Raw genomic sequence first — 24,009 nt, forward strand, 5'->3', positions numbered from 1 at the left:
CTATTCATTCAAAAACACAATTGTGCAAACAACGCACATTTTTATTAGCTTGTTCCACAGCGACCAATAAAGCAACTTGTTATTCAAAGCTCGTGTGGTCTTTTATCTCCTTTACCGTGAAAAGAGACAAGAGAAGGGAATTTTCCACATTTAGCACTGCACTATCATCAGCAGTGTGAATGCATCTATAAATGCCCAGTTGTTGCTTGCACCATGACATTTATATGTCTGTTTAACTTGAGACATATGGCACCAGAGGAGATAAGATGGGCAATATTTTCCAGCGAGGCAGCTATCAAACCAGAAACCAGCTTTCTACACAACCTCCTGGGTGCAAATAATACGATACCATCTGACTGTGAACTCTGTTTAATGATTTGACAAAAACAGGATCATTTGGATCATGCTATTTCAGTTGCAAAACAAATGAGAGTTGATATGCCATGTGGCGTTGTGGACTAATGCACTGCTTTATGCACTGAAACTCAGAGATTGCGCATGGTAAGCCAAAACAAACATGTCTTTGCTATGGTTAATTTATGGTGCTTTGACGATTAATTCAGTCAATAAACAAAACAAGTATGGATGCAAAGAGTACTGACAAAGAGAATAGAATCACTTTCTGCCACTCTCGCTCTCTCTACAGACTGCATTTTCTTTCATTTTGTTGTTTCATTTGTTCTGGCCATCATCAGCGGCAGGTGTGTAAATATGACTCACAAAACCTATTCAATGCATCATCTTAAAAAAAAAAAAGTTTGGATAAATATGCTTTTTCAGCGTATATTCAGAAGGAGACGGAATGGAGAAAAGGAGATTTGAAACTGATAATGGCAAATCAACAAACACTGTTTCACAGATCGAGGTCTGTGTCAACATCCATTAGATATTCCATTTAAAAAGACCCTTGATAAAGGTTTCATAAAAACTCTAAACGATGAAACAAGGGAAGGGGGGCATATTTATACTGTTATTCATATTATTATTATGGGTGCCCTTCCCATATTCTTGACCAAAAGTAAAAACAGGCTAATAAACAGAATCCCACGTGTGTAGTCAACAATTGATCAACATAAGGGTTTAGATCAAAGTTTCCACATGTGATATGTAGGCCTATGCAATTTACAAATATGTCACACACACACACACACACACACACACACACACACACACACACACACACACACACAATGTAAGCAACATGGGATGGAAGAGATGGGAAACCCTCTATAGCTGCAGAGCTTATTTATATGATGTATATTCCCTAAGCTTCAGACCTCGATGGGATCAATGATCTACATCTGGCTGTATGGTTGTGCATGATTTAAGTATGGTTTTGAACAGATATTTGCATACCAGTTTATGACACCTAGAATCCCGAGCTTTAACCATAATAAGTGATTGATAATGGGTTATTCAAGCTGTCAGTTCGGTTTACTACTTTTGGTAAGAAAGCCAGAGAATAATGTTTTGTCGAAAGAGCTCAAATGTCACCGCTAACCACAAAGCAATTAAACCCTCTTTCATGCACTTTCGCCACCTGTGCATGTATCAGGCGCTTCCTTCAAATAGTCACGTTGGCTCGTTCAAAGCGCACTGGAAGATTAAAACAAGGCTTGCTGCTAATTATTGAATTTTTCACATTATAGCAATGCAATTAAAGCGCTCTTTGGATGTGCTGAATATCTCTCTATTCACTAACGATGGCTGCTAGAATCCAAGATGAACAGTTCAGTCATTCTTCAGAGCGCGATCAGACGAGTGCACGAGCTCAATCCAGCACCAGATGGTAAATAGAAAATTCTCAAGCGACATGACAGTCCAATAGCACAACTAATCAAAAATCAAAACGCCTGTGGACATTGACAAAATATAAAAAAGCAAAATGAAAGTGCTTTCAATTTGAACTCTGTAATTTGTTTTGCTCTTTCTTTTCATTAAGACTATATCCGTTTGGAAACGCTTTATGAAAATCATGCCGGCAAACCACTCTAATTTTGCTATTAAAGGCTATTTTAAGTAGCTAAAGTAATTAGCTTGTTAAGTATTTTACATGCAAAGAAATTGTACATTATGACTGCTTTAGCCCATATTTAGTCTTCTTTTTTGTGACCATATAGCCTACATTGTGACTTTGATTTTAAACTAATTAATAACTTTAAAAAAATAAATTAAATAATAGCCAACAGACTACATCTACATGACGCAGTTATCATCATCCAAAATGAGTGATTCATAAAGCACCGTGGCTATTCGGGGGTAAAACGTAAAATTAAAAACTGGAGTAATTTTATCTTCTTGTTAAGTGCTGAAGAAGACGAAGAGTTTATGGCGGTTATGGTTAAAAACCCTCATTATCATACAGCTGAATTGTTATCTCACCCCATCTCAGCCAGAGGCCAGTTTATGAAAGCAACACGAAACGCGCTTCTAACGAGGGGCACGCGACTCAACAATAACGGCACGCTATAGGCTGAAAGAGCGCAGCAGCGCGTGCAGCACATGTATCAAATTAAATGTGGAAATATTATTCATTATCATTTTGTTAATTAAAGCTTATTTAGGCATTGTGTGGAGTGAGCTTTTAATTATTTCTAAATCAAATATTGTGCATAAAACTGTTTTTAAAAAAATCAGTAGCTTATTTCATATTCGAATATTATTATAGTGCTTTCGGGGTCACTTTAACGCAGCGCTTTCATATTATCCGAGCTCGAAACACGAAGAGGCTCTACGCCGGAACATCAGGTATAAGGTAGGCAATATGACCCTACACTGACCGTGCACGCTTTCAATGATGTAATATAATTACCCGCGCAATTGACTGGAACGGGGACAAACGAGAAGTAACCGGCTGCAGCCGTAGTGCGAAGTTTCCTCCGTTTTCGATAAGGGGAAAATTGCACGGTGTGAAATGGTCAGTATTTAATCGTCCCTGCTTTAAATATGCCAACAGATGCTGGGCTTGTTAATAATCACTCGCGCTCAATTGGTCATCATCCGCGTAGTGGTGGGTATTAAATGTGGATATCATTGTTGTCGAGAGAGGGGGGCTGAGTATAAAGTGGGCGGCGTTTAGTGATAGACAGTTTATATAATGAGCAGCGCGGACACAAAGCCAGTATAAATACTCCGGGACGCAAGAAACAAGTCTTCATTCACGAATTACACGAGAAGCGCGAGGATACCCAACAGCGCAATGCTGACGCACAAAGTTTAGAACCAAAACAAGACATTACCATTGACACTAAACACATCGGTGTGCTCACTGTGGAATACTAAACATGCTCCGTGGATATCTTGAGCCGAAGAGGAATAAGACTGGATGCTGATTTGCCAGTTTCACCTTCACCTTTTGGATAACCTGGAAATTTGACGTGCTCCTGCACACTGAAGTTGACGTGCATGTGGACGCGCAGCGGGATATATACCTTTTTACCCTTCGGCATTTGTTTTCATTGCACCCTTTTACATTGGAATAGGCTCTTTCGGGGAATATAATCGTGGGTGACGCGCTGCCCAGGAGAATCGAAAAGCATGGCAGCTTGGCTCACCTTTCTCATCGCATTTTTCACGACCGTTTTGACGCAGGTAAACAAACCGAGTCGGTCCTGTGGAAAGTCAGTGGGACCCGTTCCTCTCAAGTTGCCTACAGAGAGCACTTTTGTAGGTAAGCCAGTATTTGCAGTGCAATGTTGTAATGCATGTCATTTTTCCCTTCAGATATTTGGATCTGGTGTTTTCGAACTCGACCTTCACGAATTCAAAAATTTCAAAGGCTTGCTCGCAAATGGCAATTTATGCAAGCCTGACTGCAGGACTTTCTTCAGAGTTTGCCTAAAAAACTACCAGGTGGTCGTGTCTCCAGGTGACTGTATCTTTGGAAGTGCCATAACGCCAGTGCTGGGGACAAACTCGTTCAGTATCATGGGGGGTGGCTCTTTCAGCACACCGATTCGACTGCCGTTCAACTTTGGGTGGCCGGTAAGCTCAAATACAACTTATTTTGATTGTAATCTAAAACAGAACCCATTACGTTTGTGGTTTAATTCCAATACTAGGATAGCAACAATTTGTTATGCAGCCAGGGTTAACATGTTCCACATTAATCAGTAGTTTGATCATTTTAATTTTGGTTATTCGTTTATTTCTGCTCCTAACGTTTTTATAATGCATGCAACTATATTTATGTATACACACCCGACTGTGTTTTGCTTATCTTGTGTTGCAAAGGTTTCGATCTAAATCTCTCTTTCCTCTTAGGGATCATTTTCATTGATTATTGAGGCCTGGCACTCACCTTACGCCGATCTACCTGTAGGTAAGATACGATTTCCCCCCCACTAGAGGGCGACACTACGATATTGTGCATATATACAGAATTTCAATCTTCTCTTTTCATTGGAACATTATACATTTTTGTTTACAAAACTTTAATCAAACCATGGCACACTGCACCCAACTCTTAAGAAAAACATGTTCATTTAAAAAATGCAAATTTGTAATGCCTTTTTTTCTATTGCTTCAAACACCTTTGCATTCTCATGCTCGAACACAATTGAACTTCCTTTGGTTTATTTTTGGCGTGGGAAAGCGCAGTGGGCTTTGGTGAGAATACACAGCGCTTGCCAAAACCATCCGACTGCATTTTCCTGTATTTTACACCTTTGTCTGTCCCGCCCTTTAGAATGGGATAATACCATGGGAATATTTTGCTTAACTCAAAGGAAGAGGAAATTTAAACATAAGTTGTATTGCAAATGTGTCGGCTTCCCAGAAGTTAAAAATTGGTCCCTATTTTTTTTTTCCTTCTTTTGAAGAGACTTTCAAAAAAACACATAAGCAAATAATGGCATACTCTAACCTATACTTAATTGAAACTTTTTTTTTTTTTACTGAGAAAAACTTCTTCTTTTTTTTAAAGAAGAAATCCAATAATAGTGAAGCAATGGTCTAATCAGAATCTTGTCCTCTTTTTTACAGACACATACAACCCCGACTTGCAGATAAGCTTTTTTGCCATCCAGAGAAAGTTGGAAGTAGGGGCTGAATGGTCTCAAGATGTTCAAAGCGGGAAGCAGACGGAGCTAAGGTATTCTTACCGGTTCATCTGCAATGAAAATTACTACGGCGACAGTTGTTCCAAAAAATGCACGCCCAGGGACGACCGTTTTGGCCACTACACCTGCAACCCAGATGGACAGTTATCCTGTCTCCCTGGCTGGAAGGGGGAGTACTGCGAAGAACGTAAGCAATCAGAGATCACTATCCACTGGACTCTAGTCTTGAAGACTGAGGCTTTGCTTAGGTGTGAGCCTTATGTCTTGCTCTGTTCGAGCCTGTCTGAGTGATGTTAACCATGCTGCCGGTGAACCTTAAGATAAGGCCTCGCTGCACTGTGCAAATTACAATGACTTTGATCTACTTTTTAGAAGAAAGTTTTAATGGAAATTTTAGGAATCCATCCCGCACAACCAGAATTGTCTTTTGCTGCTCACAGCACAAGCAAACTCACTTTTAAACAAAACAAAACAAATGTGGCAATTTGCAATATGCAAATAAATAATTAACTGATAATGAAATTTAGTAGAAATTAATGTTTAAATTAGTAAACATGCAATGCTAAATATTACACATGTCAATGTTCCATCCGATGATGGTGATCCTCAAGTAGCGCACTGTTGCTATGGTAACCACTTCAGCGATACTGTTTGACAGCGTCCGCGAGGTGAAAATAGGCGCTTTGAGTAACTTGCAGGCTAATATAAAATATATATATATATTAAAAATAGAAAAAAATACACATGATTTAGAATTTATACATTAACTGTAGCCCACCTTAAAGACCCACAACATTTTGGGGTTTGACTTTTTTTGGTTGTAAAGGGTACGCAGCAGATAATACAAACAGCGCGCAGAGATGTTATATGGGTTTAATGAAAAGCAAATGTTTGCCGGTATTCATTTGATTCTTGCGTGTACTACTTTCTCGGTGTGAACTGCTGTAGTTTCTCTGACCGTTCCCGCTGTTGATCAGGGCGCTGACACAGTTTGTATGTTACTCTAAGCGCGGGTGCTTGGTAATTTAATCCTGCACGAGCGTCATGGCAAGCACGCGCCGGGTTAATCGCGCCATTATTATCCGCCACGCGCCACGAAATTGTAGTCCCCATTGTTGCGCTCCAGCGTAGCAGCTGCAAATATGGCTCACAGAGACTACAAACAACAATAGGGGCAGCTGTCCGTTATTGGGATAGAGCATCTGCTGCGGTCAGTGCTGGTCGGGTACCCGCTCAAAATCAATGTCATAGACAGCTCAACACAGGCAACAGTAAATTACCCGCATCCATAGCAGTGACCTCGTTAGACAGGTTCTGTACAATTGCTTGCGGTGAAAGATATTTATTTAGACAAGGCCCATGCTTTTGCTGATAATAAAGAAGTACAAAGCTTCAGTTTACACGAGCAGCTGATGAGAAGTTAATTTTCATAATGCAATAATGGGATGCTCCTATTGTAAAGCTTGGGAATAGATATGTATAGCCTACCAGTTTCTAACATTTCTGTTTTTCATTCAGCTGCAACACAGCTTAAAGCACAGAATGAATCAGTCACATGCTCATTTAAAGCTCAGCGCTATAGGCCTATTACATCTTCAACTTTAAATGTGAAGGTTAATCTTTAGTTGAAGTGTTATTTTTGTGCCACTATTGCCAAGAGACAGAATTGCAAACAAGTAGTGCTGCCCAAACCCGGTTAAGCCAACTTTGTTATTTCAGAGATGTTCAAAGAAACAGCAATGTTTTGGTACACTTTTTGAAGAATGCTATTCAAATGCTTACTTATCTATGCTTAACATGGGAAAAAAAAGTAATTTCACCTTTAATAAGCCGACATAACTTTGATTAAACTTTGCAAAACTACTGTAAACCCATGGCTCTTTACTAACAAGAGCTTTTTCTTTTAATGCAGCGATCTGTCTGGAGGGGTGCAGTGAGGCGAATGGCAATTGCTCCAAACCTGGAGAGTGTGTGTAAGTATACATGTGTTGTGTATCAAGTGTGAATATATCGATCACATTCAATCTAATATTCCTCTTGATCTATGTCTCTGCATACATACATTTATATAGTATTTGCCCTGTTGTAATTTTCTAATTTTGTCATTAAATGAGTTAAATGAGTTTGATGGGAAAATGTGAATATCTAGTTTAGTGGGTCTTAAAAACTATATTTGTTCTGAACCATAAAGTGTTTCTAATATAGTATGGTTATATTTGTGTATTGCAGGTGCAGAGAAGGATGGCAGGGCAAACTTTGTACAGATTGTAGAAAATATCCAGCCTGTAAACACGGCACCTGTCAACAGCCATGGCAGTGCAACTGTAAAGAGGGCTGGGGAGGACTGTTCTGTGACCAAGGTAAGACTAAACCCTAAACAGTTACAATAGCTGACTGAGTGTCTCACTCATTACTGACCTCAGTGTCAAATGTGACGGTGAAAAATATGACCCATTAACTGACATTTTCTATTATTTCTTTCAAAACAGATTTGAATTTTTGCACACATCACAAGCCATGTGTGAACGGAGCCACATGTATGAATACCGGTCAGGGCAGTTACACCTGCACCTGTCGGCCTGGTTTCACCGGGGTCAACTGCGAGTTTGAGGTGCGAGAGTGTGACAGCAGCCCATGCAAGAACGGAGGTCTTTGCTCAGTGAGTCATTATTCTGTTGAAAAGCCACGAACCTTCATGTTTTTGCTGCCACTGAGGGATGCTGACTCCATCTGAAAATATGAATTTCATTAAAGCCACATGCATTATTCACATGCATGGGTTTAATGTGTGTTATGTGCACCAATCTGGATTGTGATACAGACTTTGAGGATACTGAAATCATTCAAATATGACAGTTAACCTTTGACATTTTATTATCTGTTCATCTCAGAACAATCATTAATGCCTCAGGCTTAATCAATGGGCCTGTTATGACCTCATTCCTGCATCCTTTGAAAGGCCCTCTTTCTTAACATCTAGAATTACTGTACAAACATGAAACAATGCAAACGGGTCCATAAATGCGTCTCTGAAACATCTGCTTCCTTTCTCGCCCTATAGGATCTTGATAAAGGTTACATCTGCACCTGTCTGCCTAGCTTTGAGGGAGCTCACTGTGAACACAGTCTGCTCACCTGCGCAGACTCCCCGTGCTTTCATGGCGGCAGATGCCACGAGAAGGACAACGGGCGCAGCTATGCGTGCGACTGTCCCAGAGGCTACACTGGTCTTAACTGCGAAAGAAGAGTGGACAAGTGCACGACTCTGCCGTGTGCCAATGGTACGCAAAAGTACCTTTTCTCTTATGTTAAATTCCTGCAGTGTGTTTTGGATCTACAGATGCATGCATATGTATGTATAATTAGTCACTTACACCTGTGCCTACGATCCACAGATGGCTTGTGTGTGGTCCTGGGGGGCGTTCGCATGTGCAGCTGTCGAGCGGGCTTCACTGGCCAGCGCTGTGAGATCAACATCAACGACTGCGCGAACAACCCCTGTGCTAACGGTGGCACGTGCTACGACCGCATCAACGACTACGTCTGCTCCTGTGCCCCGGGATACGAAGGCCGCAACTGCGACCAGGCCTCCAACGCCTGCTCGTCCAGACCCTGCCTCAACGCCGGCTCCTGCGTGGGCATCCCAGGGAACCCGCCCGCCTGCTTCTGCCCCAGCGGCTTCACCGGACCCCACTGCGAATACTACTCGGTCACCGCCCCCGTGACCAAAGGAGAAACTCAAGACTCCTTCCAGTGGGCCGCGGTCTCTCTGGCCGTGGGTTTGGTGGCTCTCGTGGTTCTGCTCTGCATGGTGGTCATTGCCCTGCGCCACATTCACAGGCAGGCATCTGGAGAAAGGACTCGAGGCGAGGCAATGAACAACATGTCGGAATCACAAAGAGACAACTTGATCCCCACCTCACAGCTGAAGAACACTAATAAGCAGGTCAGCCTAGAGGTGGACTGCGCACCTGACAAATCGAATTACATACACAAGAACTGCCACTTGGACTACAATTCATCGAAAGAGTTCAAGGACATCGTATCCCAAGAGGGCAAAAGTCATAAATACGAAAAGTGTTTAGAAGAGAAAATACCATTGAGTAGAATGTACAGGTAAGAAATGGATTTCACGTCACTTTGATAAACAGAGGTGTTTGGATGGATTGGATTTGCTTTATTATGCTGAGGTCATGCTCCATTAGCGTGCCGCCCAGTATATTAACCTTTGCACTTAGCGCTCGCTTGATGACCGTAATATGAACATCAATACTGGCTAAGAGAAGTTAAACCCTGATATCCACAACCACAACACACATTTACACACTCAAACTAAATTTTACACTTGGACCCAAAGGCATTGACAGCTAGAAGCCCTTTTACCCCATTAAAAGATTTTTATTGATTTGGACCGCACAACAAAAGCGAGTTTTCCCTCTTACAAGGATTTTCTTACATCAGGCTCTGTAAACAGAGGAAAGGAACAAAATGCTATAAAGCGAAAAAATGAGCCGAGCGCTTTCACCCCCATCTCCGCACAATAAATAGCTGCCCCATGTGCTTTTACTTTGTGTTAACATGAAGCGTGATTTGTGTGTGCAGGGAAAAGCCAGAGTGTAGGATATCAACGATATGTTCCCCAAGGGACTCCATGTACCAGTCTGTGTTTGTAATAGCAGAGGAGAGGAGTGAATGTGTCATAGCAACTGAGGTAAGGAGGATCAGTTCATTTCTTAATATGTCTGCATGTTTCAAGCAGGGATGGCTGGCCATGTTCACCATTTTATCATTCTGTCAGTGTCTACTAATGAAGTCTACTAAACAGAGGCTCACTTAATGATGAAAGAAACGTGATGAGTGTGTCATTTAGGCCACTAATTAGTCCACTAAAATTTTAAATCGAATTCTACTGTATGCCATTTAAGTTATTATGCAACTGTGATATTATTATGGTACATATTGAGAGCGATGCCTCATTTCCAAAGCATAATCTAAGCCTGTGTTTTTGTTCTTTCTACAGGTATAAATTACAAGCTGATGTCTATGAAGAGAGGAGACAAAAACACAATCAAACTAAAATCTTTTCTGGATTGTTTACAAAAATACTTAGAGACTGGAGATTTATATCGACATCCACTGCTGCACTGAGAAACTTGAGAAACTGGAGAGAGCAGAGTCCTGCTCATCGAATGCAATAGTTTAGTTTTATGTTGAAGAAGTGTTTATGTACAAACGTGTACAGTCCTGGATGATTTCTGAACTCTTCTGCTACGGTATGTTTTGTTTTTTTTCCCCGTGGGCTGAAAGGAAAAGGGACTTCTTCAAAAAAAATGTTTGAAAGATCCTTTTGCGGTAATCATGGACACATTGTCCGCCAAGTAATCAATGGAAGGTGCCAGGGACTTCCAAACCTTCAACCAGCATTGCCAGCTATGCAAGAATGAGGAGGGGAGCACCAATCAGAGCTTACCCACACAAATCAATGATGAGCATTATGAATGTCTGAAGAAAAAAACTGCTAACATCAATCATATAAAAAAGACTTTTTGCTCTCCTCTCTACAATAAGCAGCTGAAAATTCACGAAAAAGCCTTACAATAATTAAATCGAGTGCTATGTTTGTGCCCAGGGTCTTCTTGGATTGTTTTTGAGATTTTGATCAACGTGGGGGGGGGAAAAAAGAAGAGAAGAAAAATAACCTACATAACTGTAATACGCAAAACTGTGCCAGCAAGATCCAAGAAGTTCACTTGACTTCTTTTATGCAACACGGCCCATGAGTACAAGACAAGAAATGGACAAAAACAAAGCAACTGCTCACCACTGACTGCCTATAATTAGTTTTGAGAATACAGAACCAATAATGTAATTTTTTTTTAAGTGATTATTTCCAGAGTTAATTTAATGACACACTGCTCTTTATATGTTTTATACTATTATTTTGTATATAATGCATATTTATAAGAAACCAAACATCTGAAGAATAAAAAGTTAATTCCTTCAAGCTATTTTTTTTGCTCTTTTTTTTTCCACATATACATTCACACTTACATGTTTCTTATAATGGTGAGTGGAAAGGGAATGAAAATGTTATGGTTTACTTTTACTCTCTCTTATAAAGGTTACAAATGTACCGTCTTTTACATCTCCGTGAAGTATTTTTTTCTCAATCGTGAAAAAAATCAACCCCCTCCTTCCACTTCCCCAGTTGTAAATTGGCTTGAAATTTAAATCCGTTGCCTCGGATACAGGCCCCTTGAGCTGGAAATTCTGAAACAAAGACAGGCGAAGAGCGCAAACGACTGAGGAGCGGCCCCTCCTCAGAAAACCGAAACAGATGCCCCAGGGTGCAACCTTGCCCTGCCATAAAAACAGCGGCATATGCCGCCCCTCTCACCAGGTTCATCGTGGCGCTGCTCAGCAGAGCACCCATAAAGAAAACACACACACACTTATCTACAGACACAAACGAGTTCCAGCTCCGAGGGCCTTAGCCTCGCCTTCGGGGCTGAAGGAGACATCGCCATCCCCAACAAAAGAATCAGCCGGAGCCGTGCACGTGGCCTTGGCGCCCACAGATGGGTTTCAGTGGCATTGTGTGCGCACCAAACACAGAACGAATCTGAAAAAAAAGCAAAGGTCTTACTGAAAAATAATCAAAGACTGTATTGGTCTCCCCGAGCAGAGCGGGCTGTACAGGATCACCTGAAGGGTGCAAAGGTCATCTGGGAGGCTTGATTGGGAATTTAAGTAGGTGACACACATCATAAAAACAAGCAATTTGTACTAGCGTTCGATGTTCGGCTCTGAGATTCATCCTTCCCATCAGTTCTTCCTAAATAATTCACCACTCTGGCCAAAGTCAATATTACGAGACCCCATGCAAGGCACCAGAGGGCCATGCAGGAGATGCGTTTTTGAGTTCAACAAAGTACTAAAACAGAAATGGTTCTCCAGGAGGTCAAGCTGGGGTTTCTTTCCATTCCTAACAGCAACATAATCAACAAACAACAACAAATCTATGCCACGCAAACACACTCCACACACACATCCTGTTCATCCATGTCATCGAAGCATCCTTGTCTTTGCGTCTGTGCTTGGGTCAAACGGACGCTTAGGAAGAATAAACACATTTCGGAAAGGTTTCTGAGAGAATTTCCGTCAGCAGCAGAAGCATTAAACACTTGTTATCGCAGCAATTAGTCTTGAACTAAAACTTTCCCAATGCAACCTGTTACTCGAACCCCTCCTGCCACAACTGCAAGTGTGTGTGTGTATGTGTGTGTGTGTGCATTGCTCTCTGGCCTCTGGGTCTAAATCGCATGGCCAGGCATTCTCATTGTGTTATAATCACTGCATCCTGTTTGTGACCCAGTGACATCATTTCCTTTTTCCTGTCTGATTAAAAAATGCAGAACATGCCGGCACTGGCCAAACGCTTTTCTCACGCATCTCTTTCTTTCTCCATTCTGTATTTTTGTACAGATCCCCAAAGTTTCAGGAAACAAGCTCATAACAAACGAAAGGGGAGGGGGGGCGTCAAATCAAGACTATTGATTTCATTTTAAGAGTATTTTGAAATCTGCGCAGTGGAATTCGAAAACATCCTTGATAGGAGCATGCGAAACATTAATGAGATTTTGACACGGTCAGCCATATGCTGTCAGAAGAGGAACATGTGTCACATCAATCCATTCCTAAAAGAGTACGAAAATGCAATACCAAAATGTACAATTTAAAACACATGATGTCCAAAAAACAGCCATCATGCGCCAGACACCCAGTAAACCCAAAGGCCCTCCATCTGCAGTTTTCTTCACTAACACTAGATGTCGCCAAAATGCCCGTGCCGTTTGTATATTAAAATACATTTGGTGCTTGTCTGTCCTTGAAGTTTTCTTTTATAGGATGCATTTTGTGACATTTTAAATTCTTTAACCATACAACAAATATAACAGTTGAGTATTTACAAGGTCAAGTGATTTCCATATAGCCTATTAATGGGATAGTTCACCCAAAAATGATAGTTCACCCCTCCTTCATTTCATTCTAAAACTGACTTTATTTCTTTTATGGAACATAAAAGAATATATTGTGAAGATCTGTTTTGCCCAAACAATGAAAGTCAATGGAGTCCATTGTTGTTTTAGACCTCATTCACCTTCACTGTATGGACAATAATAGTTGGAACATTCTTCAAAATTTCTTCAAATACAATTATATATTTAAATATATATATATATATATATTATCATGTGTTTCACAGAATAAAAAAACGACATATGGGTGAGTAGGCCTACATGATGACAGAATGTCCATTTTTGGCTAAAATATCCCTTTAAGAAAAAAAAAAGAGTAAAAAAAGTTTAAATATTAACATGATAAATGTGCGCACTTAACATAAAAAAAAACCTCTTCCTTTAATCCTCCCTTGTTTGGCTTATGCTACTCTGAGCAAATGCCTGAACTTTGTATTTTGAGCACTTCTTGCGTTATTTTTGCCTCTTCACGATGACTCGCTTGCTGTAGTCCTCAGTTGTAAGTCACTTTGGATAAAAGCGTCTGCTAAATGACTAAATGTAAATAACAAAGAAGTGGTGATCACAATAATTACAAACATTCTCATCTATCAGTGAGCCAAAGTCAAATAAAATAAAAATGATATTAAATACATAAACTTGTCTGAAACGTTCACTGCATTTGATCATGTATGGCAGGAAGAATGTTTAAGTGCACTATATGTGCACGGGGCACGCCGGCACGGGAATGTGTGTTTTTTCTTTCTTTGATTTTCTGGCTTTTTTGGTTTTGGTGCAAATTTCTTGGTCCCCACCCTATATAGGTCAATTACCTGCAGGACTGTTTACCATTGGTATGTTTCAGACTAGCTGAAACTAGTTCATCTGGTCATCATCAGAATTTCAAACTTACACGACAACCAAGGTAAGCATCTAATTGTCATTCACTTTTAAAATAATTCGCTTTTTCATATCACATAGTTACAGCAGCACAATTATGTTAATTAAGATACACATTCAATCAATTATGCTATTCAATCGTTTCAGGAATTTGAGCAATAGTAAGCTTTAAGAAATGTGTTAGTAATGGCTAGAAACAAACAAACAAACAAACAAACGGCAAGTGTGTACTTCACATGACCCTCTTTCCATTCTGCATTTGTCACTCATATAAGGTCAGCGGGGGCTAGTGTGTCCGAGTCTAAGGTCACTGCGCTAGAGAAAGTAAGCAGGCTGTCTCGTGAAAGGTCTGGTCACTGGAGCTCTCCCGTCTGCCTGAGCTATAGGCAGAGAAAGGCTTGTGCTTCATGCAGACTTTTAAGGAGCTTACATGTGCTTGTATCTTATGATGCCAGCTAATACCTCTATTTATAGATAATCCTATTTTAACCAAATAAAATCCTGAGCTATACTACAGGAAATGTCCAGGAGTGGCAGGGGGGCGATCGGTGTTTTGTTTATCAACCGAAACTGAACTTTTTACAGGAAAATAGCAGCAAAAATGACAAATATAATATTTTCATTCACCCAATTCTTGTGACATTCAATTTTTTTATTTACATAGATATTATTACAAAAAGGTTAGTTTGCAATATTATAGCCTAGGTTATTAATAAAATAAACTCATATTTCTGTTGAATAGGTTATTAATAAACTCATATTTCTGTTTATATTAGAAAATAACACTATATCCTCATTGTCAAGGAGTGAATATTGAGTCATCGTGGTAGTCTAATGGCTTCGGAACTGGGCTGATAAAAGTTGTCAACCTAACTCAATTCCCAAGCAGGGCTGACAAAGGAACAGTGACGTTACTGAGATCAAGTCTGACCAGCCTGTTTTTCTGTCTTAATAGTTTTATGATGCTGACATGTTGTTATTCTCAGGCTGGTCAAATACCTCTGAATGACTCAGTAATTTAATAACGCTGCAAAAAAAAAAACAGAACATAAATATTTGTTTTGCAAAGAACATGATGTAACTCAAAGGACAAACAATATGTACTCGGAGTACCTTCCGAATTTAAGGTACTGATAATCTTAACTTTATCATAATTTGTAAATAAAGGGAACATGAGATGTAAACAACTAAAGATGAACATATGTGGTTGTCACAGTGGAAACCATAAGGTAGCATTGGATGTCAGGTTTGTAGAAAGATTAGAAATGTACGAAAATACTATGAATAACTGCATTCTGATCTGAAATATGTCATGTATAGAGATTACAGACAAAGGAGATCTAAAATACAAGCCGGTGCCATAGCTTATAAGATCTTTCAGGAAATAGCCTAAATCTGTCTTTAGTTGAGATGTTTGAAGGATGTTGCAGTTTCTCATGACAATTTGACCCTTCGCAGGGAGCTTGATTGACAGGTGATCTGACTAATCATACTTCGCCATCCGCCATTTTGTCCGACAAAGCAGTCAGGCGAGTTATATTTAACATGGGAGGATTTTAACTTGCAAAACGGAGTGTAGCCTACTGACGTCTTTCCGCGGTTAAAACAACACTCCTTCTTATGTTCATTCATGCTTATTTGATGCTATAAATTAACTAGAAGGAAGAGATGATCGGTTCACGAGCAGCTTCTGAGGCTCTACAGCGATCTGTCAGGCACATTAAGGAGCCACAAAACGGTATTTATTGTTTTCTTTAAAATTTATTTAAAAAAAATACCAAATTTGAAAGGTGAGACTTCGTTTAATATGTTTAATATCAAAAGTAACCGAAAAGTAACCTGGTCTGTCCTGTCTGTCAGCCGTCAGTCTCCTCTCTGCTCCGCGATGTGAGAACATGGTGTGGCGTGAGAGCGGCGTAGCTTGTCGGACAGTAGCTGGGGGGGCGGGTCTTTGCGAACGGTCAATTTGACTGGACAATTGCATTTAAAGCAAAAATAACAAGAAACGGAATTGGTGGATATGTTTTGCGAAAGCATCTTAATTTATCTTTATATAATATAATATAATATTATTATTTTGCCCGACACGCTGAGTTACACTCCAGCATCCCTGAGACCCTACACAGTAAATGCAGTTTAAAAAATGGATAAATGGATAGACATTATATTATTTTGTTACATTATTATACTAAATAATATATTATATAATTTTCCAATGAAGACTTCTTACTTAGTAAAATCCGCTAGCTTGTAATGTGTGAAACCTGACTCAGTCTCAAAAAACATTCTTGGGAGGACTGATGCAATAGTACGTACTGTGCCTGTATCGCGGCTTGAAACGCTTGTTTGAAATTGCATCAGCCGAGCAGACTTTAAGTGACAGATCTGCTGGCGAATGAGCGTGAGCGTTTTCTGTGATTGACGGCTGGCAAGCCTATGAAATTAATCAACTGCGCACGTTTGTTCCGGGTTCGTGAGCCAATCAGACAGTTATGCGCTTATAGAGTCACAGCGAGATGAATTGATTGGATAGAATGCAGGACGCCCCGCCCTATCTACGCTAATGATTGGTCCGGATTTTGAGCAAGGTCAGATACGCCCATAGACATCTCGCATATAGTCTGCTTCAAAGCAGTCCACATTTCATCATCCGCTGAGGAGGAAAAGCAGCTCGGCAATCTAGCCTGCCCGAAATCAACGGTTTAAAGGCGATTTCTTCTGACTATAAAGAGTCGTGTGATTGGCTGGTTAGCGGTTTGTTGGTAAACAGGAGGCTGGCTGCTGAGCTAGCAACAGCTTTTGTGTTTTATTCGACTTGAAAGAGCCGAAGAGGCCGAGATGGAGTTTTAAGGCAATGATGCGGTAACTGCACGGCATCGGCATGCAGCAGGCACAGAAAAGCGATTTACGGGACTGCACCATCACAACTGCCAAGCAGTTGGGCTCTAATACCGTCCGCGGTATAGCCGTGAGCCAACCGATACCTCTCCTACTTGACAGGAGGAAGCTAACGTTAGCTAGTTAGCCTGTGGGCCCATTCACTTAGCTGTTAACTTGCATCAAAGCGTAACGTTACACTATTATTACCCTTCCAATTCTCATACCATCCTAAGATGAAGCCTCAAGACGTCGTCGCTGTGAAATCCAGCGTTTGGATCTTCGGTTACGGCTCGTTGGTTTGGAAGCCAGACTTCAAGTACAAGAGGAGCAAGATCGGTTATATTAAGGGGTATAAGAGACGCTTCTGGCACGGGGATAATTTTCATCGTGGAGATGATGAAATGGTGAGTTTTCCATTTTTATATATATATATTTATTTTTTTATAAGAACGTAAAGTAAAACCCTGAACAGTTCTCCCATTGCAACTCAATGACATTTTCGTGTTTCCATCACAGCCCGGAAGAGTGGTGACGCTCATCGAGGAGGATGACGTAAGTGCAGCTTCCACTTTTTATAGGAACAAAGCTATGAATAGACAACCGAGAAATGTCACATTTTGTGGGCATAATGATTTTCCCGTTTACCCATGACTGATTTCCGCCAAACACGAAAGTTATTCAATTGAATGACAGTATCAGTCTCCATTCACTTTATGTAATAAAAATAAACAAGTGCCTGAGGCTGTCATTACACCCAAAATCTTAAAAAAACAATTCTGAAAGAAAGTTTTTGGTTTGGAATTGAATAACATTTTGTGAACATTTATTTATTAATTTTTAGTTGAACTGTCCCTTTAAATGTTAATCTCCCTCACTATATGTGACTAACCTTACGTTTTTTTTGTACACAGGCGTGCACCTGGGGTGTTGCCTTCGAGGTGACTGGCTCTCAGGTCGAAGAGTCTCTCAAGTACCTGAACGTGAGGGAGGCGGTGAGAGGCGGCTACCTGACCCAGGCCTTAGAGTTCTTTCCACAGGGCACGAATCAGTCACCTGTCCAGGCTCTGGTTTATATCGCCACAGCTGACAACCCCATTTACCTGGGGCCTGCAAGCACGGAGGAAATCGCCGGTCAGATCGCCGTGTGCAAGGGCAAGTCGGGCCACAACATCGAGTACCTGCTTCGCCTGGCGGAGTTCATGAGAGTCAGCTGCCCAGAAGTCGACGACCCTCACCTGTTCTCCATCGAGTCAGCTCTTCTCAACACCTTTAGACCCATATTGTAACCTTTATCTTCTGTACAACACTAGTCACTGAGGCTATCTAATCCAAACACCATTAAGGTCCTCCTAACATAAAGTTAACATTGCCGTCCTTGGAGTGCGATTGTGATTTAGTGGCTGTGTTCAAACATTTTATTCTCTCTATACCAAGTGATTAAGATGTATTGTACTACGGTAAAGGTACTGCATTAAGGGAACATGGTATTTTAGGCTGTTGTTATTTTAATTATATAGTGCGACGTCATGTATATTGTCAGTTTTCATCATGTGCTCTTGACCCAAGTGTGTGCTGTAGTACAAATGCATGCTTGTTGCCAAAGTTTGTCAAGTGCTAAAGCTGTTTGCATTTTGCCTCAAATATGTGAGCATGAAACTTAAACACTTCCATTTTAATTTGCACTGAAGCAGAATACGGTTAAGCCATTATAATTGTTGTTCTTTTGCACATTAAACATTCAAAGAACCTGAATCGGTATCCTTGTTGTCGAGTGTGTTTGGTGTGAAATGAAGTCGGTATGTTTGTTAAATGTTAGAAAAGGTTTGAACCAGAGAGCTCAAAATGGCATAAGTGTTTTTGCTCTACCTGTATATCACAATATTCAACAGTAAATTGGTAATATGTATGGGGGGGAAGATTTATCAAGAATCACATTATTCCACAGTGAAAATTTCAAATCATTGAATCAATGTTTATTTCGTTTTTCTCCAAGTTAGTAAAAGGACCATTTGGGTTTTTTCTTTAGGTATTTACACTGACCTATAAAAATAGACAAGCAACTGGGGGGAAATGGAGAACTTTGAAAGGGATGATACCCTTGAAATATTTACATACATAGAACATTTATCATCACAATTTAAAGACAAAATAAACCCAGAAATGGCCTTTCTCAAAAACCACAGCCATTCGTCACGGATGCAACAAAATGATGGACTTTTCATCATGTTATTTAAAAATAAAACGGCTTCGATACAATTTACAACTAGCGCAGATCATCATAAATTACCAAGTTTTAACTTAAGCTATGTTACATTTCACATCCAAGTGTTTTTAAGTCACGATCTGAGCAGTGACATGTTTTTCGAGCAGCACTCACTTCTGATGTTTGTTCATTGCATTTACTACAAAAAACATTGATTTATTTTATTCTTCCCAAGAGAAAATATATATTAGTATTTAAGCCAAAATCTTTGAATTTGCAGCAAATAAACATAGAAAGAGAAGGCCATTCGGTATTTAAACAAATGTCAACGAGTCTGTCCTACAAAAATAAGAGCAATCTTACAAAAGCTGTCTTATCTGTTCATGTGTGTTCAGGTAAAGACTTTGTTCAAGAGGGCGTTTAATAACCAACATCCCTCCCTGTTCCCATTTCAACTCATCTCTGCTGATAATGACGCCGAACATCTCTTGATGTGCCAGAAGAGGAAGAAAACTCCTTCATTCGGCCATGCTGCCCTTTGCTTACATGGTCATCAGAAAACAAAAAAGAGCCATCACTAGAATAACAAACCCTTGGTCATCCATTTTCTGTATGAAGGATCAACGAGCTAAACTTCATATACTGAACACATAATTCTCAATGACTCGTTTTTGCTTCTAGAGCACAACCTCCCATATTGCTCACCAGCCACTGAAATAGATGTTGGGTGTGGGCATGGAGTTGGGTTTCACAGTGACAGTAGGGCTTGTGGTGTGATAGCGGCGTGAGAATCGTCAACCTGGGACTGAAAATGTTCTGGCCATGCTACAATCAAAAAGCAAAGGTTCACGAGCTGCTACCGCCCACTGTGGTTGCTTGGTACTTTGCTTCTTTTAGTGGGGTTGTGTTGGCTTTGTGAACTGCCATGTGCTGAAGTCTGTGAGTTGGTGGTCACAGCGCTTCCTTTAGCCTGGGGGGAGGAGGTGCCCGCTGGAACAAAGGCAGGTGTGGTTGAAGACCGAATGAGAGCCGGTTGTACGGAGCCAGTTGCTGGAATACCTGGAAGAGAGTTGAATAACAATGGATGAACTATTATAGGCCTTAGTTTTCACCAGCAGTTTTGTTAGTCAAAGTCAACTGTGTTACCTTTGGACTGTACACTGTAGCCGTATGCAGCATAGGCCGCTGCCGAGGCCGCTGCCGCCCCTGCCATCGCCCCTGCCATGGCCGCAGCACTGCCTGCGCTCGACTTCCGGCCTCGTCCCTTCCTCACAGAACACTTGCCTGACCCTCCAGAGCCTTTGGGTCGTCCTCGACTCCGACCGGACCTTCCCCTGCCTGGACTGGAGATGTCTTGCGAGGAGACACCTGAGAGAGAGAGAGAGAGAGAGAGAGGAGAGAGAGAGAGAGAGAGTCATGTTTGATGAAATTAGCTTCTTGTTGAACTACTGTTCAAAAGCATGTGGTCAGTAAGATTGTTTTTTTTTTCTTTTATCAATACTTTTATTCAGCAAGGATGCATTAAAAGTGGCAGTAAAGACTAAAGGCAGAAAAAAAAATCTATTTCAAATAAAGTAGTGTTGTTTTGAGCTTTCTAATATTAAGCATTTTAAACATTGTCAATAAGAAATAATAATAATAAGAAATGTTTATTGAGCAGCAAGGATCATGTGACACTGACTGAACACTGGAGAAATTATGCTAAAAATTCAGCTTTGCCATCAAAGGAATAAATTACTTATTAAAAAATATATAAAAATGGACAACAGCGGTTTCAAATTGTAATAATATTTAATAATATTACTGTTTTTGCTGTATTTTTGATCAAATAAAAGCAGCCTTGGTGACTTTTTTCAAAAACATTTAAAAAAATCATATCGACCCCAAACTTTTCTAAAAGTAGAGTATGCTTGATTTCATAAATCCACGACTATTTAACGGATTATGTGCCAGCCAAACAACATCAACATGTTTCTTCTGAATTGTTGGAGGTTTTCATCTTCCACTAATCCTCAGTTTATTATGAGTTTGAATGCAGAGGAAGTCTGAGCCACTGCGGCCCAGACTCACACAAACCCCGTCTCCTTCACAGCCACAGTTCTGCTCGCATTTCACCGGCAAGCTCAATCCCACAAACCTCTGCGCTCTCAGCTATACAGCCTGGACTGCCTATCAGCACTGCTCATCGTTCGACAGGAACGCAGCCAAATGTGTGTTAAATGTGTGGGATCCAGGGATTTGAGCAGTAAAGCAACAAGCCCCAACAAACATGTATGAGACCAGTGAAGTGAAAAGTTACAAACGTAGTTAAAAAACAGAATACATTCTGTTTTCTTATTTCTCATTCTCATTTACAACGCACAAATTTGTGCATGAAATCTGCATTCAAAAGTTTTCACAAACAAATAATGATTCTTCAATAACTTTTGTTCTAAAATGTATTCTAAGTTTACGAAAAATATAGGAACAACTAAAACCACTCCTAAGCAAAAATCACATACACTTGGAGCCCTTATAAACATGTTAAAGACCCCTGTGGTGAAAATCTAGTTTTGAATGTTGTTCATATGTCTATGTGGTGTATTTAATATGAATTTGCACATGGTTTGTCTGAAAGCATAAGTCAACAGCATTGCTGAGTGTTTTCTCCTTAAAAATGCAGTGAATTAAAGAGAACTACTGCGACAAACACAAAAAGGGTGAGGTCTGAACTGTTGTGTATGTATGTGGGAATTGAAAAAAAAAAAACTATAACACCGGAGTGAGAATCTAACAGGAACGGGACTGCGGGATATTGTAGGTGAAAGTAGGACAATGGGATGCAGACTGAACGGGAACGGGACAGAATCTTGGGGGAGCGGGATTGAAAAATACCAGTTTATTTTTTTAACCCGTTACTATTAGACATCAGTGTGGATTCACTTCCCCTTTCCCAACTTCCGACAATGCATAATACTGTATGAAATTGTATGAATAGAATTTTGTCTATATCGCGAATATAAGACGACCCCCCATTTTTCAGCCTATTTTTAGGACAAAAACCTTGTCTTATATTCGGGTATATACGGTACATGAGACCAATTCAAAATTGAGTAAGCCGAGGGTACTCACCATTCATGGTGTCGGACACAGAGCCGGCGATGGAGACGGGAGAGTTGGTGGCACGGGACTGAGGAGCAGAAGACATGGGTTCATCCACAATGACCAGCATGTCGCTGCTACTCTCGTCTGCAGGAATGGAGCTGGGCTGGAGCTCGCTGCTCAACGAGATCTGCAGAGACACATAGTTCTGGGGGTGAGACAGGGACAGAGGGACAGCACCACAGAGACGACAGCAGGACCAGGAGGAGGAAGAGCGCCATGAGATCAATGCAGCCAGTAAACAGGAGGATGTGTGTTGACAATGGCATACTAGCTCTATAGAAATCATCCATTCTTCGGGAAAGTTCTCACATGATTGTTTTGTGGACTCATCACCTAAAGAATGTCATTACAGGACTGTACAATAATTCTTCCTGACATCATGACCTCTGCAATTCAACACACATTACCAAGATCACACAGTTATTTTAAATGGAGTGCACATGGGTGGAGTCTCATTGGTTCTTACCTCACTGAAGGGGCTGGGCATGGCAGAGTCCATGTCCACGCTGATGAACGAGTCTTCTCCATCCGCAGACAGATTGGAGTTGTCTGCTGACGGGACATAAGGGATGACCACATTCACACCCTCCTTCCTTCTTTTAGTGTCGGGGTCATCCTCCTTCCTCTTCTTAAAATAAGAGGGATGCAGAGAGAGAGGACAAGTGGACAAGAGTGGTCAGCGCATTTTCTGAACGTTTGCTTACAAAATAATTTGTTCTACTTTAAGAACTCTACAGAAAAAATATTTGTGTTAATGAATATAGAGCAGTGTTTGTTTTTTGCAGTATTTATATACTATTATAGTATAGTATGGTTTGCTCGTTGTCGTTTTTCTATTAAAGTTTCATTTATCTTTAGTACTTCAACTTATTTCTTAGTTGCTAAAGCAAGTTTTCCATCTAATATTTACATTTATTTCAATGATTTTAATCATTTTAGTTTTATAATAGTTAAACATTTTTAGTTAACAACAATAACACTGATATAGTGCACAACTATATTCTTTACCACAAGAAAATGTATTGAAATATAAATCTTTCAGCACAAAAAAAAAAAAAATGTTTTATTGTGATACAGTATTTATTATTATTTTTGAACACCACTGCAAATTAGAAGTAGATTCTAAAACCAATTCCTTGTGCCTCTATGAGGAAACTTACCCGTTCTGCATACTTGTCCCTCTTCCTCTTCCTCTCTTTCACTTTGCTGCACTCCTCCAGCTGCCGTTTCTCTTCCTGCCGAAAGCGCACTGCCCAGAAACACAACCGTACCATCCAATCAGAGGAGAGCAAACAGCCAATCGATTCATTTATCATCACATTATTTAGTTTATACATATTCCTTTATGATCATAACAGAGTGGTAACTCACACTTTTTCTCAAGCTCCTCGTCGTCCAGCAGCAAGCTGACCACCTCTTTGGGCTTCAGAGTGTCAGGTTTAAAATTTCCTCCTGATATTACCATCCTCTGGATCTGAAGTGGAGATCCCACAGCAGAGAGTGATTATCGAGACAGAATAAATAAATCAAAGAAGTAAGAGCAGAAAGAGGAGAAGACACGACTCTTGGAAACATATACTGACTCTAATGATGTGTTGATACAGACGCTGGACTACATGTGACTGTTTAGAGCACATATGTAATTACTGTACAATTAGGTGTAATTGCAGTTGAAACATGGGCTAATTATTACTTTAACCCCCTTGTCACTGCAAAGACTCTTTTGAGGTTTGACATTGAGTTAAATATCGTTCTTGTAACTTGAACTGACAAATGTAAGCTGTCAGGGGGAAAAGGGGGTAAT

General features: G+C 40.4%; 3 protein-coding genes across 3 annotated transcripts in view; 2 read left to right on the forward strand and 1 right to left on the reverse strand.

Moving 5' to 3' along the window:
• Positions 1 to 2,829: 2,829 nt before the first annotated feature.
• Positions 2,830 to 11,081, forward strand: dll4 (delta-like 4). The gene is made up of 11 exons (XM_079584591.1): positions 2,830 to 3,591; positions 3,724 to 3,984; positions 4,264 to 4,321; positions 4,984 to 5,247; positions 6,973 to 7,033; positions 7,290 to 7,420; positions 7,550 to 7,719; positions 8,122 to 8,341; positions 8,456 to 9,176; positions 9,663 to 9,771; positions 10,081 to 11,081. The coding sequence occupies exons 1-11, from the start codon at positions 3,538 to 3,540 to the stop codon at positions 10,084 to 10,086; spliced, it is 2,055 nt and encodes a 684-aa protein (XP_079440717.1). The 5' UTR covers positions 2,830 to 3,537; the 3' UTR covers positions 10,087 to 11,081.
• A 5,300-nt stretch (positions 11,082 to 16,381) lies between these two features.
• On the forward strand, positions 16,382 to 18,608 carry chac1 (ChaC, cation transport regulator homolog 1 (E. coli)). Its single transcript, XM_079584593.1, has 3 exons — positions 16,382 to 17,262; positions 17,375 to 17,410; positions 17,770 to 18,608. The coding sequence occupies exons 1-3, from the start codon at positions 17,092 to 17,094 to the stop codon at positions 18,142 to 18,144; spliced, it is 582 nt and encodes a 193-aa protein (XP_079440719.1). The 5' UTR covers positions 16,382 to 17,091; the 3' UTR covers positions 18,145 to 18,608.
• A 190-nt stretch (positions 18,609 to 18,798) lies between these two features.
• The window catches only part of ino80 (INO80 complex ATPase subunit), a 39,462-nt gene continuing 34,251 nt past the window's right edge, over positions 18,799 to 24,009 (reverse strand). The window contains 6 exon segments of the mRNA XM_079584592.1: positions 18,799 to 20,120; positions 20,208 to 20,429; positions 22,173 to 22,332; positions 22,672 to 22,833; positions 23,366 to 23,454; positions 23,577 to 23,679. Coding sequence (XP_079440718.1) covers positions 19,918 to 20,120; positions 20,208 to 20,429; positions 22,173 to 22,332; positions 22,672 to 22,833; positions 23,366 to 23,454; positions 23,577 to 23,679 — 939 coding nt within the window. The 3' untranslated portion in view covers positions 18,799 to 19,917.

The sequence above is a fragment of the Phoxinus phoxinus genome (genome assembly GCF_949152265.1).
Source record: "Phoxinus phoxinus genome assembly, chromosome: 16".
Classification (NCBI taxonomy): domain Eukaryota; kingdom Metazoa; phylum Chordata; class Actinopteri; order Cypriniformes; family Leuciscidae; genus Phoxinus; species Phoxinus phoxinus.

Excerpts from the sequence above, each read along its gene's own strand:
- dll4 (XM_079584591.1), top strand. The coding sequence starts at position 3,538 with ATGGCAGCTTGGCTCACCTTTCTCATCGCATTTTTCACGACCGTTTTG. Across the intron at positions 4,322-4,983 it reads TTACGCCGATCTACCTGTAG|ACACATACAACCCCGACTTG; the intron begins GTAAGATACGAT and ends TCTTTTTTACAG. Across the intron at positions 7,421-7,549 it reads AGGACTGTTCTGTGACCAAG|ATTTGAATTTTTGCACACAT; the intron begins GTAAGACTAAAC and ends CTTTCAAAACAG.
- chac1 (XM_079584593.1), top strand. The coding sequence starts at position 17,092 with ATGAAGCCTCAAGACGTCGTCGCTGTGAAATCCAGCGTTTGGATCTTC. Across the intron at positions 17,263-17,374 it reads ATCGTGGAGATGATGAAATG|CCCGGAAGAGTGGTGACGCT; the intron begins GTGAGTTTTCCA and ends TTTCCATCACAG. Across the intron at positions 17,411-17,769 it reads CGCTCATCGAGGAGGATGAC|GCGTGCACCTGGGGTGTTGC; the intron begins GTAAGTGCAGCT and ends TTTTGTACACAG.